Raw genomic sequence first — 19,626 nt, 5'->3', positions numbered from 1 at the left:
TATGTGTGTGATCTTACCCAGGAGTTCTTGAAATTGGGATTAGCAACCAACAACAGCACACTTGAAGAGATCTCATTTAAAAGTGGAGATTTCCAGTTTTCCCTGAAAAATCGCAAGTTCTGGCAGGCTGGGACAGGTCATCGGGGCTGCCCTCCCTAGGTCTCTAGAGTGCTCTGGGTGGGATGCGGGGGCCTTTCCTTGAGTTTAAATCACCTGCCTGGTGTGTCCTACCCCATCTAGGTTTGGGACGCTTGGTCTCACTCGATATTCTCTCGCTTTTTTTTTTTTTTCACAAAACACAGGGGTCTGCAAACTGTCTGCAAACTGGACCGGGCTGGACCGCGCTGGACCGCGGGACTCCTCTGACTCTCTCCCGGTCGCCTGGTCGGGAGGGCGGCCGGGTGAGGACCAGCCTGCCTGGCCTGAAGACCCTTTCGGCCGGGAGACGAAGCGGGTCTCCGCCGGCCCCGCCCCGGCCAATGGAGGGATGCCCCGCCCCCGCCCGCGGCGGCCCCGCCCCCCGGCTCTTAAGGCGAGACCCGCCTCCGGCCAGGCGACTCCGCAGCCCGAGCCCGGGGCAGGGAGAGACGGACGCCGACTGCCTCGGGACCTCGCGGTTCGGGACCCCGGTAGCCGGGCTGGGAAGCACTGAGGCCGCGGCGCGTCCCGCCCGGCTCCCGCCACCGCCGCCGCCGCCGCCGCCCGGTGAGTGTCTGCCGGTCTTGGGGGCTGAGAGGTGGGAACCCAGGGCGCCTCGGGCGGGCTGTGCACACGCGCCGATCACGCGCGCGGACCTCCCGCCACCCCCCTACACCCCGTCCGCCGCGCGCACACGCACTCAGGGCGGGCACGCGGGCCCCCAATCTGCAAGATCACCTTGGCCAACTCGCCGTGCGCCCCCAGCCAGTCCCCCTATGTGGTAGTCCTCGGACGCCGAGAGCTCCACGGCCGGGGGTGAGAGCGCGCGCAGGCGCGCGTACGCGGCTCACCGGCCTGCGGGGCTGCGAGCAGACAAAATAAACACCCCCTACCTCGCTTCCTCCTCCCACGGCTGGGCCCTCCGGCATGACCAGTTTTATGAATCAAACCCCTTTGAGGGGATGGCCAAGACATAGTCTTAGGTTACTTCTACCTCCTAGAGTGACACAGTCTGGTTCTGGTCACAGATAACCCCCAACCGCGATCCCCGCCCCCTGTGCAAATCCACGGCCTGGGCTCGGCCCTGAGGGCCCCTGTCACTTAGGGCAGAGCACGGGGGCCACAGGCATGCAGCCCCATTGGAGCGGGGTATGGACCTTGCCTGGCCGGCTGGGGTCATACTCCAGGTATCAGGGTGCCCCATCTCTGCCTCTTCCAGGGAAGGGGCTTTGCTCAGGCTGAGAGCCCAGTGGCCTGGAGCCAGCCTAATCTATTGTGTCCCTGGGCTGGCAGCCCTGGGGCCTGAAGGCTGCCGGGTCCCCTGTGGTCACTGGCAGGCTAGCCGATCGGTGCCAAGCGTTCTGCCTCACCCTCATTCGTTAACGATTACCACACCAGGGTCCCTGACTACCCCTCCCGTTGGGGCTGAGGGGTGGAGTGTGAAAGGTGGGAAGGAGGGTCCCTCTGCTCACCTTCTGCACCAAGGGCAGGTGAGGCTCCCAACGGAGTGTGGCACCAAGACCCAGAGGCCCCCTTTCCAGGCTAAGAGCCTCCAGGGCGGGGGGAGGGGGAGGGTACTCAACTAAATTTTGAGGTCACTTCCCACTAGGCTAGACTTTGGGCGTTGGGGGCACAGAGGGGTGGCTGGGCGGGTGACCTCTGAGTGGGGTCAGCAGGTTCAGCAGGCCATGATGTCCAGTATGGGCCCAGCTGTTGGCAAGGCCCAAGAGGGCTGAGGCAGGCGGGTGCAGGGGGATGGGAGAGCAGTCCCCTGAGTTTGCGGTCTTCTCCCAAGGGAATCAGCCCCCAGAGCTTCTGTAAACAGAGTGTCAGAGGCAGGAAGAGGGCTCTGGTAATGAGCAGCCCAGCTGGATTCCCTCCAGACCATTATCTGCCCCCCCACCCCCCGGCCCAGGGAGGGAGAATGAGCACACGCGTGCCAGGCTGGGGGCCTGGGCACTGACTGTCGCTACCTCCCCTGGCCTCCTGTAGCTGCAGACTGGGACCTGAGGGTCCAGAGGGTCAGCTTGGGCGAGTGGCCCAGGGCACTTGCTGGTATGGCGCCATGCTCTCCAGACCCTGGACATGGAGGAGGAGGGGTTCAACACGAGAAAGTCCCTCAGACAGTGCCCACACCTGTCCTCGCCCCAGGCAGATGTCCCCAGGGAGATGCCCTGGGCAGGAGAGGGGTCCTGACCACCTCCACTGGTAGGGGAGCTAGGACAAGTCCCAGGTAAAGAGAGCTGAATCCTTGTGGGGACTTTTAAGTGGACACCACCCCTGGGCTGGGCAGCTCCTGGGATCAAGGGAGCAGGGTCTCAGTTGGGCCCTGGAGGCAGCTCCCACCTCAGCAGGCCAGCCAGCCAGTTCTCCTAAGTGACCGGAGAGAAGGCTGGGTGAGCCCTCTGCCCACAGAAGCAACCCTGACACTGGCAGGCCCTGAGCTCATGGGAGGGACAGCAATGCCACTTAACAGGGTTAATGATCCCTCCCGGAGCCCCCCTCCGAGTCCCCTCCCTGGGCCAGGGAGCCCAAGGCTCTGCACTGCCAAGAAAACCAGCTCCCCTCACTGCTGTGGAATTTGAGAGTTCTTGGAGAAGGGGGAGGGCGTGCGCGTGTGTCTCAAAGCACAGCCCAGTGGGCGTGTGTCTGGCGTGGGCATGTGTCTGTGCACGCATGACCGGAGCACGGCTGTGTTTCAGGGCAGGCAGGGGTGCCCTGGGAGGGGGCGGGGGCTCGGCCTCCTTCCTTTTATCGGTTTCCACATTCCAGAGGCAGCCGGACTGCTTTCTCTCAGCTGGCTGGGCCGCCTGGCCAGCCAGGCCCGTGGGCCTCCCCCGCGTTTCCTCATTCCAGCCTCCCCGGGTATGAGGCGGCTGGAGTGGGCCCCCCCTCAACACACACACACCAGGCCCCCTTAGGACTGGGAGTGGGGGCAGGAGAGGGGCCGGTTTTTTTCTAAGGTGGGGGACGGCCCCCACCAAGTCTCCTCCTGGGGAACGCAATAAGGCTCTGACATTCCTTGGAGACTGCCTGAGAGATTTAATTAAGGAGGGAAGAGGGAGCTGGCCTGCACTGAGAAGAGGCTGGGGTGCCCCTGGGGCCTGCATGGGCAGCAGTGAGAGGTGAGGGGCAGGGTCGTGGCCCCCCCAACCGACACCACCTGCCCACCGACCAGCTCATAGACACTGTGAAGGGCCTTCTCTGCTGCAGGGTGAACGAGAGCCCTGGGCATGAGGGCATCAGAAGAGCAAGCCCCTCTCTGGGGGGGCTTCTGCCTCCTCCTCACACCCTGTCTAGGCTGCAGACAGCCTGGGCCCAGCTCACTTGGGGCTGGTAGCCTCCCTTGGTGATGAAGGTCTTCCCCTGGCAAATTCAGGGTTAATTGTAGGGTTAGGGCCCTACCTGATGGGTGTTTTGGCCCTGGGTGGGGACAGGGCGCTGAGGAGGCCCCATCTCTGAGCCCAGCCCCGGTGGCATCAGACTGGCGCGTGCCGACGGTGGCATCTGGACCAGCCCATTCTGAGATGGGCCGTGGCCACCATGTAGCTCCCGGGGCCGCAGGTGTCCTGCGGGGTGGCACCTGCGCTGACCGAGACGGCGTGTCCTGCTGCCCCGAGGGCTCCCTGGAGCTGGCGACTGGCCTTAGTCACTGGTCTCCCTGCCCTGGGCTGACAGGTCCGGCGGCTGCCAAGTCACCCACGGTGCCCTAGATGGCACCCACCTGGAGCTAGCAGCTCCCGCCATGGAGAGGGGCGGGGAGGGGGCCCTGCCCCGGCTCTTCTGGTGCTGCTGGCTCAGGAGTCAAGGCTTCCGGGGACAGGGAGACATGCTGCCGTACAGACTGCCTGCCTCGGCGACCCTCTGCCCGAGGATCTATGAGGCCGGGCTAGGCAAGGAGACCCACCCACCCAAGGAGCTTTTCTGAAACACAACTCTGCCCGGTTCTCACCCCAGAAAGTCTTACTAAATTGCCTGGGAGAGGGCGGGGTCCGAGCACTAGAAGTTTTCTAAAGCTTCCTGGTAGTTTTCATGTGCAGCTGGAGTTGAGAAGCCCTATAGGTGGGAGATGGAAGGGAAAGGAAGGGAAGGGACCCGGGTGAAGTCATGGTGTGGAGTGTCAGGCCCCATCCACAGCAAGAATAGAACCGGCTGGAGGTGGTGACGCCAAGAGTGGTGGGGGCCCCCCCGGCTTAATCACAGGGCAGGGCTAGGACCCCCCCCCTCACCCTGAGGGCTATCTCTGGGGAACCTGAGGTTCAGCCTCCTCGGTCCCTTCCATGTGGGCCCAGGATCAAGACCCCCGCCTGCCGGGCCAGGGTCTGCTGCCTGCTAGGGATGGGGAGGTGGGTGGACCCGACCCGGACCCGGAGCCTCCTCAGACACGTCAGCGAAACCAGAGCCAGCCGTCCTGGCTGCCGGCACGGTCCCGCCTGCCTGGGGGGTTGGCAGACTCCTGGGCTGGGCTACTGCCAGGCTCGGCCGGCACCGCTCAGGCCCAGCTGGCCAGCACTGGGATCCGCGGGGTCAGAGCTGCAGCCCAGACCCCGGTACCCACTCCGCAGCGTCAGGTACAGGAAGGGGCGTGTGCCCGCTGCTGTCTGCTTGTACCCACCCCTGCCCACTGACCAGGCACAGGAGACGCTCCAGCCTCAGGTCTGGAGCCCAGGTCCCGCCCACTCGCCAGTCTCTGCTTGACCCAGGGCCTGTGTGTGAGTAGGTGCCCGCAGGTGTATCCCATGCTAAGGGGTGGGTGGGGACACTCTGGGTCCCCGAGAGCTGAGATGACCACGCTCTTACTCACAGAGTCACTCCTCCTGCTCCCCACCCCCCATCACATGCTGAAGTGCCGGCCAAAGGACAGCTCACTTCCCCCTGCCCCCTTCTAGAACGAAAGACACCCCCAGCACTGCCCCAGCCTGCTTGCTCTAGCCTCTCTCGCTTTTCCACGCCCAAGCATGGCAGGCAGCCTGTGTGTGGAGGCCCCACCCTGGGCCCAGGGGGCCTTCTGTCTGTGCTGAAATGTACACACCATGGCACCCCCACCCCACGCGTGTAGAGGTTTCATGGGTGACATCCTCAGTAGGTAATGTTTACCGACCCACTTATTTAGAGACCACTTAGAACATTCTCCCGGAGAAGGAAATGGCAACCCACTCTAGTACTCTGCCTGGAAAATCCCATGGACCGAGGAGCCTGGCAGGCTGTAGTCCATGGGGTCGCACAGAGTCGGACACGACTGAAGCGACTCAGCAGCAGCAGCAGTAGAACATTCTCCAAATACAAACTAAACAGCCCTGAGACTCAGGGGCTGTACCCACTGCACGACCCCTGCTTCACAGATGGGAACTGAGGCGAAGAAGGGCTGGGGCCAGCTTACAGGCAGTTGGACACCAAGGCCCCAACCTGGCCCGGTCCCCTGGTGGCCCCTGTGATGGGGCCAGGCCCAGGCGAGTCCACAAGGAGTATGCAGGCCCTGGACACTGCCTCCCACCCCCAGCCCCCACCCCAGGGCTGTCGCCAGCACCCCCACACACCCTTTGCAGAGGGAGAGGTCCCGCCGCCCTGCTGGAGTCAGCAGATCAGATATCAAAGCCCAGGCCCCGGTCCTTCAGAGCTGCTGAAATTGCAAGGGCCAGGGTAGCCGTGACCCCAGGGAGACATTCCCACCCCCAATGCACACACACACACCAGCACGCGCCCAGATGGGCGGAATCAGTCCCAGAACTTGTTAAAGGAACTTGCCCATTTCAAACAAACAGGAGGACATGGAACCACAACCCTGGGTGCTCAGAGCCAAGTCCAGGGCTGGGGAGACACGAGCCCACAGGTGAAGAGGGAGCTGGGAAGCTATGTAGGGGTGGAACTGGCCTTCGGCTGCCCCACCACCGCCCCCTCCATGGTCAGCCTTTACTCTCTGGGGCCCCTCTCGTCGGTTCCTGGTGGCAGAGCCCCCAGAGCTGACAGCCCCGAGCTGTCACCTTCCCACGCCTCAGTGCCAGTCCCTCTCTGGGTGGGGGAAGTGGGATTCAGGTGAAAACACTCAGCCCTGCATCCCAGGGCTGGGAGGCAGGGTGGCTGCTGCCTGTGGGGTCTCCCCGGCAGAGAATGCCACCCCCTACCCTCTGCCAGCTCGGCCAGACAGACCCCCAACATCCCTGCCTCCCCCAACCCGTGACAACGTCACTGATTAAAAGGCCAGCAGACTACAGAGGGAAGCTCAGAGTCCACGGCGGGCCCCTCCTCAATGCAGAATGGGAAACACCCCCAATATGCATCCCAGGCCCCCACTGACCATGCCTGGCCCCTTGGTGCCAAGCGCCCCAGCCCTGGGAGGTGTCCGTTCTGAAACGCCCGGGTGGACAGACAGGGAAACTGGGGTTCTGAGAAGAGCCTGCTGTCTGTGACCTCAAACCTCGAGCACCCCTGGCCCAGGGCTGCAAGACTGGAGTGTGGGCTTTTAGCCGTGACCTCGTGTAAGGCCCAGGGGGAGCTGAAGCTGTAGGGGTGGCCGGGCTGGCCGTGCGTAGGGCCCCCTCCTGTCCCCGAGCCTGCCTGCTCCCGTGTCCTGACCCTGCCTGCCCCCTGCCAGAAGAGCGGCTTCAGGGGGAGGCAGCTCACCCCCTACGTGGGGGAGGGGGCGGGGGTCGCTCCCAGCACATCTGGTGGCCAGGCCGTAGCCGCCCCTCTGAGTCAGTACGGGTGGAGCGGGCCCAGGCGGCGGAGGAGGCTGGGCGTGGCCCAGAGCCCCCCGGGGACGGCGCCAGCGGGGCCAGGGCGCGCCGTGCCTCTGGGTTCTGGCCGAGCTTCCCCGCAGTTCACTCAGCAGAGAAGTTCTCTGGGATGCAGGGAAGCAAAAACCGACGGGGCCACCCCTCGGGGAGAGGACTGCAGGACCTAGAGAGCAGAGGACAGGGCACAGGCTGGGGTCAGGGAGGGCCTGCCTGCTGGCCTCCAGAGGGCGGTCATCAGCGTTAACGACCGAGGGGCAGAGGAGACCCTACAGTTGGGCGGCTCTAAGCAGGCCCCACCTGGTGTCGGGCTTTTACCCAGAGCTGGCCCGACACCACCGCGGCCTCCTGGGGACCACCTGCCCCTCCCCTGACTCGGGTCCAGAAGCCCACTACCCTGGGGAGGGTAGCCTGATGCACGGCAGTGGGCAGCACGCAGGCTGGGAGGCCATGTTATTACCTGTGTGGCTGGAAGGCTGGCCAGTGTGGGGGGAGGGGAGGCTGAACCTCAGCACAAAAGGCCCTTTTGTGAGCTGGAGGCACCTGGAGGGGACGCGTGCTGGCCTCTCAGGGGGTCTAGGGGCCCACGGGGTGGGGGACTGCTGCTGGGGTGGCCCCCGGCTCCCCGTAGAAGCCTGAGTGAAGGGGGCCCGTGCTGTGGCCCCATCCTGTCTCAGGCAGTTCCGGCTACGAGTGGGAGCTGGAGCCACTGGGGGAGCTACCCCAACATGGGCAGGACTGGGCCCCGCATCAGGAGGGCAGGCCCAGCCACACCTGGATGTGGTTAAGGACCTGGGCTCCGGCTCAGATTTCCCGGCAGCGTGAAGGCAGCAAGTGCCCGCGCCTCTGGGAGCCCCTCTCCTGTCATCTGGGAGCGCGGAGAACAGGTCCCACCTGGAAGGGCTGCTGGGCGACCAAATGCGGTGGCAGCGGACGCTCGGTGCCACCAGTGCGTGGGGCGGCGTTCCATGCTTGGCCCAGAGCGGATCCCGAGAAATGGCGGAGGATCCGCTATGGAGCATCTCCAGGCTTGGTGCTCTCTCCGGGGCCACCATGCAAACCAAGTCCCCCAGCCTGCACCCTGGGCCACTCCAGGGAGGCCAGGGCCCCCCACCTTTAGTTCTGTCATCACGGCTCAGAGATGGGGGCGCCTGGAGGCCGAGGTTCCCTGCCTCCCCTTCCTCAGGAGCTCTCCTGCTGGCCGCGTCCTGGGCAGGTCTGACTTCGCAAGTGGAAAAACACCGACCCCATAGTTTCCACATGAGGTCTTCCTGCTGTGTCTCTCCTCACTTGCAGGACGTGGAGCGTGGCGGCGGTGGCCAGGAGCAGCCAGCTTCTCTACTTACGCGCTCGGCCGCCTGCCCGCCCATCTCTCCCAGCTGCTGCGGGAGGGGCTGCCGCTCCCAGAACCCCCCTTCTCCCTCCTTTCCCGTCTACCTCCGCAGAGATTTTTTTGGGGGGGTGTTTCGGGGGAAGGCACAGAGCCTGATGCTTTTTGACCAACACATTTTCTCTCTGAGCTGCAGAGAGGCTGGAGGGCTGGAGCTAAGAAGGGCGGGGGAGCTGTTCATGGTCACTGAGCTTTTGGGGCCTGGGCCCCTTCTGTGTGCGTCAGTCAGCCCACCGAACCCTGGTGTCAGCGCAGGAAGCGGCAACTGATACCATGATGGGGCCACGTGACCGCTCAGAGTCACACAGTGAGCGAGTGACGGGGCAGCGCCAGGAGCCCGGCCCAGGCGCGGGGGACCTGACTCATAGCTCCTGTATGCTGCTGGGTCTGGGGGTGGGGAGCGGAGTGGGGCTGGGAATTCCCCTCCTGACCCTTCCTGGACTGGCTGTCCCCCGGGGCCCCTGACTCACAGTCTGCCGCTTCCCTCTCTGCTCCCAGGGACCAGAGATGCGCTCCAGGACCCCCCTGCGCCTGCTGCTGCCACTGCTGCCGCTGCTGACCCTGGAGCCCGGGGTGCAGGGCTGCCCATCTGGCTGCCAGTGCAACCAGCCACGGACCGTCTTCTGCACCGCCCGCCAGGGGACCACCGTGCCGCTGGACGTGCCGCCCGACACAGTGGGCCTGTACGTCTTTGAGAACGGCATCACCACGCTCGACGTGGGCAGCTTTGCCAGCCTGCCGAGCTTGCAGCTCTTGGACCTATCGCAAAACCAGATCGCCAGCCTGCCCGGGGGGGTCTTCCAGCCACTGGCCAACCTCAGCAACCTGGACCTGACTGCCAACAGGCTCCAGGAAATCACCAATGAGACCTTCCGCGGCCTGCGCCGCCTCGAGCGCCTCTACCTGGGCAAGAACCGCATCCGCCACATCCAGCCCGGCGCCTTCAATGCGCTCGACCGCCTCCTGGAGCTCAAGCTGCAGGACAACGAGCTGCGGGCGCTACCCCCTCTGCGCCTGCCCCGCCTGCTGCTGCTGGACCTCAGCCACAATGGCCTCCTGGCCCTGGAGCCCGGTGTCCTAGACACCGCCAATGTGGAGGCGCTGCGGCTGGCCGGCCTGGGGCTGCAGCGGCTGGACGAAGGGCTCTTCGGCCGCCTGCGCAACCTCCATGACCTGGACGTGGCCGACAACCAGCTGGAGCGTGTGCCCCCTGCCGTCCGGGGCCTGCGGGGCCTGACGCGCCTGCGGCTAGCTGGCAACACCCGCATTGCCCAGCTGCGGCCAGAGGACCTGGCTGGCCTGGTGGCCCTGCAGGAGCTGGACCTGAGCAACCTGAGCCTGCAGGCCCTGCCACACGAGCTCTCCGCCCTCTTCCCCCGCCTGAGGCTCCTGGCGGCTGCCCGCAACCCCTTCAACTGTGTGTGTCCCCTCAGCTGGTTCGGCCCTTGGGTCCGGGAGAGCCGCCTGACCCTGGCCAGCCCCGAGGAGACGCGCTGCCACTTCCCGCCCAAGAATGCCGGCCGGCTGCTCCTGGACCTTGATTACGCCGACTTCGGCTGCCCGGCCACCACCACCACGGCCACGGCGCCCACCACGAGGGCCCCCGTGCGGGAGCCCACGCGCCCGCCTTCCAGCCCGGCTCCCACCCAGCTCCGCCCCACGGAGCCGCCCACTGAGCCCCCTAGCCAGCCAACCCCCGCGCCGCCGCCCACTGCAGGGCCTGTGCCCCCGCCCCGAGACTGCCCGGCGTCCATCTGCCTCAACGGGGGCACCTGCCACCTGGGGGCGCGGGGCCACCTGGAGTGCCTGTGTCCTCAGGGCTTCACGGGCCTGTACTGCGAGGGCCGGGTGAGGCTAGGACCCAGGCCCAGCCCCGCCCCAGCCACGCCGCGGCCCCTGCCCCTGGGGATTGAGCCCGCCAGCCCCACGTCCCTCCGGGTGGGGCTCCAGCGCTTCCAGCAGGGCAGCGCCGTGCAGCTGAGGAGCCTCCGCCTCACCTATCGCAACCTCTCGGGCCCCGACAAGCGGCCAGTGACGCTGCGGCTGCCTGCCTCGCTCGCTGAGTACACTGTCACCCAGCTGCGACCCAACGCCACCTACTCCATCTGCGTCCGGGCCCTGGGGGCTGAGAGGGTGCCCGAGGGCGAGGAGGCCTGTGGGGAGGCCCGCACGCCCCCAGCCGTCCGCTCCAACCATGCCCCGGTCACCCAGGCCCGCGAGGGCAACCTGCCGCTCCTGATCGCGCCCGCCCTGGCAGCCGTGCTCCTGGCCGCCCTGGCCGCTGTCGGGGTGGCCTTCTGTGTGCGGCGAGGGCGGGCTGCTGCGGCCGTGGCGCAGGGCAAGGGGCAAGTGGGACCCGGGGCCGGGCCCCTGGAGCTGGAGGGGGTGAAGGCCCCCTTGGAGCCAGACCCCAAGGCGTTGGAGGGTGGTGGGGAGGCCCCGCCTGGTGGGCTGGAGTGCGAGGTGCCGCTCATGGGCTACTCGGGGCCCGGCTCGCAGGGGCCCCACCCAGCCAAGCCCTACATCTAAGCCTGGGAGGGAGAGACCACCAGGGCCAGGCCCCTGGCCCCGCTGGGACCGGCCAGGGGGTCCGGTTCCTGCTGCCACATCAAGGAGCTTCTCAGATCCGGATGACGAGGACATGTCAGAACCCAGGCTGGGTGACCATGGCACATCCCTGCCTGTCTCTGGACCTTGGTCTCCTAATCTGTGAGACGCTGGGAGCCAGGGGATGACCCTATAAGGGTCCCCCTGCCCGAGTGTTTGGAGGATGGTGTTACCCCGTCCTCTGCAATGTGTAGCCTCTGGGGTGGGCCCGGCCCTGCCGTGTGCTGGTAACACAGGCCTGGGACTGCCAAGCCCCCCACCCCAAGGAGACTCTGGGGAGCCAGTGAAGGAAGCCCCCAGAAAAGATAGCAGAGGGAGAATGGGCCTGGGGACGGGGTGGGTGATCCAGCCTCAGCCCCGGGGAGCGAAGGAGCAAAGAAACTGGAAAGAAAGATGTTTTAGGAACAAGTTTCACTTTTTTTTTTTTTTAAATGTATTTATAAAAGATCCTTTCCCATTTATTCTGGGAAAATGTTTTTCAAACTCAGAGACAAGGACTTTGGTTTTTTTTTTTAAGACAAATGATGATATGAAGGTCTTTTTTTTAGAAAAATAAAAGATGAAAAGAAGTATGCATGTTTCTCGGCACAGCCCCAGGGTATCTGCATGGAGGGGGGTGAGGGCTTGCAGGGTTGGCCTAAAGCAGGGAGCTGGGAGCCGGGACCCGGGACCCAGTCGGCACACCCTGGGCTGTCCAGCTCACCTGAGGTGCCCAGTCTAGCCTCCCAGGGAGACGGGGGACCAGGTGGGAGCAGGGATGGAAGAGGGGCCACTTCAGCCTCGGGGCAGGGGAACGCTGAGGGCAGCCTTCCCCTCCCCAGGCCCAGTCTTCTGCCAGCAGGAGCTACCAGGCCCCTGGGAGAGGCTGGGGAGAGGCTTGCAGCAGACACAGATCCCCAGGGGTCCCTCCTTGGGGATGGGTCTGACCAGCAGTGCACCACCTGCCCTCCTCTGTGGAGGAGTGCCTTGAGCCGTGTCCCGCCAGGCCCTCGAAGGCCCTGGACCAGGCGGCAGGCGTGGCCAGCCCTGCCTGTGGCCCTGCGGCCCCTCCGTGTGGGTTCAGGCGGGGAGACCTCGGGTGGGCTTTCTGCTCCAGCCACAGAGCAGGGGCCATGGGGGAGGGAGGGAGGTCCTGAGTGGCAGGAACTCTGGGCAAGCAGGCAGGGGCTGAGCCAGGGCTGGGAGGGGCAGCGCCCACAGGCAGGAGGTCTGCTGACCCGAAACGCCCCTCTACTCTCTGCATTGGGGGTGTACCCAGGCTTCCCAGAAACCCTGGATGTCAAGTGTTTTCCCGGAAGCCACCAGCCGAGGAGGGGCAGGGCCAGGGAGGCTGTGCACACCCCTGGCTGGACCAGGTGCTGGGCGCTTGGGGAGAGGAACCAACAGACACATACCCGCCACCACCTTTCCCTGTCACCCTCTGGCGACAAGGGAGGTGGCCCTGGGGCCATGAAGGTCCTACAGAGGCCTGCGCGAGCCCCCCAGGCCCCTCCCCACTGCCCTGCACAGGTCATGGCCCCTGGCCCCCAGGCTCACCCTGGCGGGAAGGAGGCGGCCCGGCCAGGCCTGCGGAACAGGCCCTGCGGCTCTGGGCATTGATGTCAGTGCCTGCCACGTGAGGCTCTGGATTCAATTATTGGCTGCTGAGGGTTCTGGCGTGAGCAGGGCGGAGGCGGGTGGGGGGCTGCAGTGGGCAGAGGGGCCAGAGTGGGGCCTTTCCCCAGAGGCGGCGGCAGCGGCCCAGGTGGGTTTCCCGTGGGCCTGGGTCCCATTAGAGGAACTCCACTCCCCTCCCCTCTGGCGGCCCCGTCAAAGGGGCCATTGTGGGCCTGTGGGCTGCTGCTCAGCGCAGTGGCTGCTGAGGGGATGTTTTCGCTGCAAAGCTAAACCTGGCAAGTGGGGCGGCGAGGGGGGTGGGTGGCAGGGCCTGCAGGAGGTGGGTGGAGGACTCATGCCAGCCCCCCCCTGGAAAAGGTCTTCGGGCCTCCTATCAGAGGAGGGGCTGGGCGAAGAAGAGGGAGTGGGGACCGAGTGGGGTACGCAGCCAGGAGGCTGCCGCGACCCAGGGTGACCCTGGGTGGGGAAACACCAGCCCCTACCTGGGTCCTCGAGACCCTGGGGCTACACGTGCCCTTCAGTCCCTCTAAGGAAAGGCTCCCAGGCTGCCCGCTGCAGGACGGAGCTGCTCCCTGGCCCTCGAGGGGTGGTCAGCCTCCTGCCTCCAGGAGCCAGGAGGTGCCGCAGAAGCTCCAGGCCTCCAGGGCTCCATGCTGGGATGTGGGGAGGGTGCCTCTGGCCAGAGCAGGCTCCCAGCCTCCACCCCTATGCTCGCTCCCGGGGTGACCTCAACAGAGGATCGATTTCTCTGGCTTCAGCTTTTATGCACTGGTAACATCTGGAGAAAAACCTCCATTTGCCTTCACCCGGGGCTGGTAACTGCTGGCCATTCATGCAGCCCAGGGGCAGGGCACCTGGGACAGGTGGTGTTTCTGCCTCTCCAGGGCCGGAGTGTGAGCTGCTTGGTCAGCCCCGATGGTAACCCTGCCTCCAGCCTGCACAGCAAGTGCGGGGTGGCCATCTGCCGGGCCCAGCCTTACGGATAGGACCTGCCGCCCCAGGGAAGGGCACAGGTGGGAGCAGAGACAGAGACCCCTGGGAGGGTGGGGCCCTGGGTTCTCCCTAGGAAGGGACAGGGAGGGGCATGTGCCTGACCCCTCCCTGGCCTCTTGTAGCTCTTACTGTTCTACCCAAATGAAGGTGGAAAATCTGTAAAATAAAGCAACTGAGCGGGTGCGGTGGAGGCCTAGGTGGTGCTCGCAGCTGACACCCTGCATGATTCCCACCTTCAGCCCAGTCGGCAGCCCCTGATGCCCCAGGGGGCCCCTGCGGGGTTCTGGCTTCTGGGGAGCTTGGGGGTAGGGGGCCCACCAGCTCTCAGGCCGGCCTGGAGGCTGGCATGCAGCCTTGGCGTCCACCGGCTTTGCAAAGGGCTGGAGAGTCCCAGCTCCTCTGCCAAGGGCGTGGGCCCAGTGGGGCAGCGGCCAGGACTGGGGGATGAAGGGGGCGGGACACTGGCCTGGCGGCCCATCTGGGAGTGATTTGAGAAATTCCAGGCCTCGCTGGCCCTGCGAGGCTATTCTTAACTGCTATAATTACAGGGTCAGCCTTGGCCAGTGGCACCATGGGGTCTGGGCATCGTTAACTCCCCCAGGGGCCACGCTGGGGCTGGGCAGGGGCTGCTCCTGCGGGGTGGGGGTGGGTAACCGGCACAGATCAGGGGCGGAGTCTAGAAGGCAGGAAGTGGTGGGGTGAGGAGCCCTTGATGGTCAGCACTGACTCCCTTGTCCAGGCTGGGGCAGTCCCCTCCCTCTGCTGGGGGGCCTGCAGGGAAGTGGGTGTCTGGCCTGGGGAGGCCTGGGGGACGAGATACCAGTGCAGCATCAGGGCTGGGGGAGGGGCTGCTGGACATGAAGCCAGGAGGCCTGGGAGCCCTGAGTCTTCCCGTGCAGGGAGGGGGTCCTGGTAGTAGCCCCTGGGATCCCCATGGCCAAGAGGAGGCAGAGGCCTCACACCCACTGTGTGCTTAAAAGGAAGGTGGGGGACTTCACTCACCCTTGCCCCCCTCACCTGCAAAACGGGCCTTTCCAGCTCCCTGTCCTTTCCCTGTGTTCTGAGAGAGGACGTGAGTGGCGGGTCCCTGCCGCCCTGACAGTTTCCCCTTCCCTGGGGCTCTCAGCGGGGCCACCCTGGCAGGAGCTCCTTGGGCACTCAGCCTGCCCCCTCACGGCCCTCCCTGCTCCCGGAGCTTGGGTGGGTCACTGCGCTCTCTGTGACTCAAGTTTCTCCAGCTGTAAAATGGAAGAGGAAGGGGCTGGATGGACATCCAAGGACCAAGGCCCCGTCCTGGCTCTGACCTCTGCGGGTCCTTGCCTGGGTAGGGGGTTCAGCAAGCTGCCCCGAGTCAAAGCTCGGGGACCAGGTTCCGCCACCTCCTCCCCCAGCCTCCTGTACCTGATCCTCTCAGCCGGCCTCCTCCGGCCTGGGTAGTCCTGGCACCGAGCTGGCTCGGCCAGGACCCCATGGACGCCACCATAAACCCTCCTGCACGCACCTGCAGGAGGGTGGAAGGATGAAGTGACTGCCTGCACCCCCGACCCGCCCAGGACTACCAGCGACAGTGTGGGGCCTGGGCTGGGGCCTCACTGAGCCTGCGGGTCCAAGGCCTGCCTTCAGACACCATGTCACCCCTGGTCACCCCACGTCCACCTCTCGATCGGAGCCTCGGTGTCCCAGTCCTCAGCCCCACCAGAGCACTCACAGCAAAATCAAGCGCATCCCCATGTACCTTGTGCCCCACCTGCTCAGTCAGTCTCCTTCCCAAAGGCCAAAACACACCAGTATGAGCCCCCGTGCAGAAGCCTGCCCTCAACCAGGGGTGTGCATTTACACACATCATGGGGCCCTCGACACCCGCCAGCCGACCCGATGACGCTCTGGCCGCTCCTACCTGGGAGAGGTGTCTAGGGTGAGGGAGGCGAGGGCTCCGGAGAAAAGCCGGGTGTCCCAGAGCTTGACTTCACGCTCTCGCATCTGCAAGGAGGGGCAGAGAGAGGCTCAGGAGGGCCCATCCAGGAACCCCGGGGCCAAGGACACGGGCTAGCACGGGGGCACTTGCCCCAGAGCAGAGCTTGGAGGACAGTCAACCAGGGTGGGGGGAGGTGAGGCACGCTAGGGAGGGAGAATTTGGATTTTCATGTCCTGCCCCTTTAAGAACCCATAGGTGACAAGGGGGCGGGTCCCTCTGTGGACTCTGGTCCCTGGGGGTGTCCACCACAGTTCCCAAGGTCAGGCTTAGCTATTGCAAATGGAATCTGCCAGTTCTCAGCGGCAGTCAGTCCCCTGGGGCTCTGAGACCCGGCTGCACGTGGGGCAGGGCCGTATATGGGCAGGCCTGGAGCCGGCCGCGGCCCCTGCCTCCCAGAGGGGCTCCTCCCGCCCTCGTGGTGTGTATGTCTGGTTCGGCCTCGAGGAGCCCTACCTGGTTGAAGCCAGTGGACACGAGGTGCTCCTGGGTGCCCGTCCACACCAGCCGGCCGTCCCTGTTGTTCTCATGGGCGAGCGTGCTCTGGGGGAAGAAAAAGATGGCACTGAGCCCCAGGGCCCTCCTCAGGGGGTCCACCCACCTGAGGGCCCCTTGGAGGGCAGGAGCGGCCAGCTGGGGCCAGCTCCACACCCAGAGGGCCGGCCTGGCCACCAAGCTCAGCCTTAGTCTCTGTCTGGCTGCCCTGTGCACTGCCATGGCCGTGGGGCTCGGGACGGTGGCACAGCCCTGCCCCTGTGGGTCCCCAGAAGGGGGTACTTGGTTGCCGGTCACAGTCTTTGGGCTCTGGGACCCAGTGCCCTCCTAGAACTTCATTTTCCCGGCGCGTGGCCCAGGCCGCCTGCTTCCCAGGGCTGTCGCGAGGATCAACTGAGACCACATGTGATAGGAACAGGCCTGCCACAAAGCGGCGTGCAAATCGGGGGATTACGAGAATTACTGCTGCCTCCTGACACTGCCAGGGGGCCGGGGAGAGGGCCTGGTGCCCAGCGCAGGGAACAGTCATTGGAGAGGGCAGAGCGTGGCCCTCCCGTGGTGCTGGGGCTGCCAGTAGGAAGCCCGGGAAGGGGAGGCGGGTTCACACCGCGGGCGGCCCTGTCCCCGGGGCCCAGGCGGTTGAGCGGGGAGCCGAGGGGGCCAGAGGAAATGCAAACAGCTCCCTCCCAGTCACCCTGGCCCCTGGAGCCTGAGACGAAAGACCCTGTTACCAAAAATAGCTCACCCCAAACCGTGGCCAGCTTCCTCCAGGCTTCCCACGATATCCTTGGGAATGAATGAGGGAGGGAGGCGGCTGAGGGGAGCTGGCCCGGCGCCCCCTCCCCAGCCCGCGGAGGCCGACCCCAGCGTGGGAGCCCGTCGGAAACAGCTCCGTGTCGTCCGAGGAGCTTTTCTCACTGCTCCCTTCCCACCCGGCTGGAGTCGGCACAGGAAGTCAGGGCTGGAGCCTGAGAACTGGGGCCTGACGTCCCTCACTTCACGGAAGAGGGGCTGTGGGGTCGGGGCGAAGGTCAGTTCCGAAACTGGCACCCCAGGGTCAGTCATCAGGGTCACTTGGGCTCTCGCCCTCTCATCGGTGTGCAAACATCCCGTGTAAGGAATGCCAGACGGCTCGCACAGCTTTCGCACACCCTTCATTCCTTCAACAGCCCTCTCCCTGGCCAGGCACTGCGCTGGGTGCTGGCGGTGGGGCTGGACACTTCTCAGATGGACAGTCACGTCCTGGGGGAAGCAGTACTGCTCACTCATCTGTTCTTTCGTAATGTGAATATCCGAGCTGCACATGACACTGGGCCCTGGGGACACAGTGAATGAAACAGAAAGGGTCCCCACACTCGGAACACGCAGGCTGAAGGGCCCACGTGAACCAAATAGAAGTACCGACGTCAGCAGGTTAGGGCTCAAGCTTCGGGTCAGACTAGCTGGGGGAAAGCCCTGCTGCCAACAGGGCATGCCTCAGTTTCCTGACCTGAGCACCGTAACGGACTTGCTACTGCAGAAGTGTCTGGGGGTGAGTCCGGCACACGGCAATGTGCGCTTTTCAGAAGCATGGTCATGGGGCGCAACAGAGTGTAACTGAGGGAAGAGGGTTTAAGGTAACACTTGAGTTAAGATACGAAGGATCAACGGGCGCGAGCCAGTGTGGGGACCAGCATCTGTGAAGGGTGAGGCCTCGGAAACTCAGGAGGCTGGCACGGCTGGCAGCGGGGTCTTGAGGGAGGAAGCGGTAGCGCCCAGGGGCTGCGAGCCTGTGGGCAGTGGGGGAGCCTTTCCCCCCCAGAGGCACAGGTTTGGACAGAACGCTCCTTGGCCCGTGTCTCCCACCTTCCTATTTCAGGCCTGGAGAAACCAAAGGCACAGAGAGGGGATGCCATCTGCCCCCAGTGACTCAGCAGGGCAGTCGCCCGCCCACCATCTTTCCTGTTCTCAGTGGAAGGAGCTGACAGAGGACAGGTGAGGGGACAGGCCCGACCAGAGGCAGCAGTGCCCAGACCAGGGGCTGCCTGGCAGGCCGGCCACCCCCGCCAGGCAGCTTGGGTGTCCAGCTGTCACCCTGGGGAAGCAGGCGGCGATGGGCACGGCGGTGTGGACAGGCCAGTCTGGCTCACCCCGCGGCTCTCCATCCCCACCTCGGGCCTCAGAGCACACAGCAACCAGGAAGCGGAGGCCAGGTCGGAGCTTAGCCTGGGCCCAGCACGCCTGCTGTGGGTACACCGGCTCAGTCTGCCCAGGGACCATGGGAAGCCCCAGCAACTAGGAGAGGCCTCTATCCCAGATGACTGAGTGACTTACATTTTCAAACCTGGCAAGTTCTCCACTGACCTCAGTGGGACTTGGGAGGAGGAGCCTTCTCTCAGGATCTCCAGGTTCTCCTTCTCCTGGGGCAGAGGGCAGGTGGCAGCGTGGCCCCAGGTGCCCGGCCACCCCAACCCCAACCTTGTCACAGGGAGCCCCTGACAGGGAGCCAAGCCTGCAGGCCAGGCCCTGGGGTTCCCCTCTCACAGATGGCTGAGTGTCCTGCAGGCGGAGGAGTCCCCCCTCCTCCCTGCATGTGTCCCCCACACCTGGCCCCAAGGAGAGAACAGGAGGGCTGCAGCCAGGCAGCGCGCCTGCCCAGCTCGGGGCGCCAGGAGCTGGCGCATACCCGGCATTCCAGCTGCTGCAGTGCCGCCAAACCCCTCTCTGTCGCCACGGCAACGCTTCCTGTGAGGGGCAGGGCGGCTGGAGGAGCAGCCCTGAACTGGCCTGGGCTGAGGGGACCTCCTCTGGCGGTGAGACCCCCCCCATCACCCACTCAGGCCCCTCCTCAGTCATGATGCCAGCCCCCAAGGCCTGCCTGACGCGGCTCTGCCTGTCCGCACCAGGGGTCCTCTGGCTGCTCCTGCCCAGACCCGCGGGCCCAAGCCTCCCCATCCCTGGCCACCCCTTCATGGCAATGGCTACCTTCCCTGGCACAGCTGTGGCTTCAGGGCCTTGGCCACACCCTCTCCCTGGCCCCTGGGGCCCTGGCACAGTGAAGGGGCCCTGGACCCTCCAGGGCTCTGGAGTTGGATGGACCGAACCTGCCTCTGCCGTGAGCTGTTGTGACCCTGGGGACAAAAATGACCAAAGGGCTGACTTGACAGGATGCTCAGGAGGGTGGAAGGAGGTTGTGCATGCCAAGGGCCTGGGACACAGTAATCCGTCATAAATGCAACCAAAAAACAGAGCGGGGGGCGTGAGCAGGAGGGAGCCGCCCAAGCGTCTCCTGCTCCAAGCTCCGGTCGATCAATTGGGGCCAGGCCCAGAAACGACAATGAGGGGAGGACCCCCCAGGGTCTGGGCCATGGGGATGGCCCGGGGGGCAGAGGCCGGAGGGAGGGCAGTGCCCGCTCTAGTGGGCGAGGAGGGTCCCGGGAGGCGGCGTTCCCAGAAGGCTTCTCCCTCGAGCTGGCCCCTCGGCTCACGCCGACCCAGCCGCCAGCAGCGGTTTTCCTAATGGAAGCCAGGTGTGGGCCAGACGCCCCGGCGGAAGCGGGGGGGCAGGGCCGGGCAGAGGGCGGCATTCCAGGCCCCGCTGCCCCCGCGCCCACGGGCTGAGGGGTCAAACACAAGCGCCGGCCCAGGAGCGGGGAGGGATGGCAGCCACCCACGCTCTTCCCAGGTCTCCTCGGCCCAGAAAC

At 65.3% G+C, this 19,626-nt stretch overlaps 2 protein-coding genes and 1 long non-coding RNA gene across 8 annotated transcripts in view; 1 reads left to right on the top strand and 2 right to left on the bottom strand.

Annotated features, from left to right (window-relative positions):
* The window catches only part of CORO7 (coronin 7), a 54,820-nt gene that overhangs the window by 14,306 nt on the left and 20,888 nt on the right, over positions 1-19,626 (bottom strand). For all 6 annotated transcript variants that reach the window (XM_081554887.1, XM_081554888.1, XM_081554889.1 and 3 more), the window contains 2 exons: positions 15,905-15,991; positions 15,374-15,456 (listed from right to left, as the gene is read on the bottom strand). In XM_081554887.1, the coding sequence (XP_081411013.1) occupies positions 15,374-15,456; positions 15,905-15,991 (170 nt within the window). The remainder of the gene's footprint in view (positions 1-15,373; positions 15,457-15,904; positions 15,992-19,626) is intronic.
* On the top strand, positions 551-11,432 carry VASN (vasorin). The gene is made up of 2 exons (XM_081554894.1): positions 551-705; positions 8,758-11,432. The coding sequence occupies exon 2, from the start codon at positions 8,767-8,769 to the stop codon at positions 10,786-10,788; it is 2,022 nt and encodes a 673-aa protein (XP_081411020.1). The 5' UTR covers positions 551-705; positions 8,758-8,766; the 3' UTR covers positions 10,789-11,432.
* On the bottom strand, positions 14,505-14,977 carry LOC145531725 (uncharacterized). The gene is made up of 2 exons (XR_014072693.1): positions 14,878-14,977; positions 14,505-14,714 (listed from the first exon to the last, which is right to left on the bottom strand). It is a non-coding gene; the product is annotated as an uncharacterized LOC145531725 (long non-coding RNA).

This window comes from Giraffa tippelskirchi, chromosome 13 (genome assembly GCF_054371585.1).
Source record: "Giraffa tippelskirchi isolate mGirTip1 chromosome 13, T2T-mGirTip1v1.2.pri, whole genome shotgun sequence".
In the NCBI taxonomy this organism is placed as follows: Eukaryota; Metazoa; Chordata; class Mammalia; order Artiodactyla; family Giraffidae; genus Giraffa; species Giraffa tippelskirchi.
Note: the sequence above shows the minus strand (reverse complement) of the source record. Positions and strands in the feature narration are given on the sequence as shown.

Bases quoted from the DNA above. Each gene is read 5' to 3' on its own strand.
- VASN (XM_081554894.1), top strand. From the start codon at position 8,767: ATGCGCTCCAGGACCCCCCTGCGCCTGCTGCTGCCACTGCTGCCGCTG.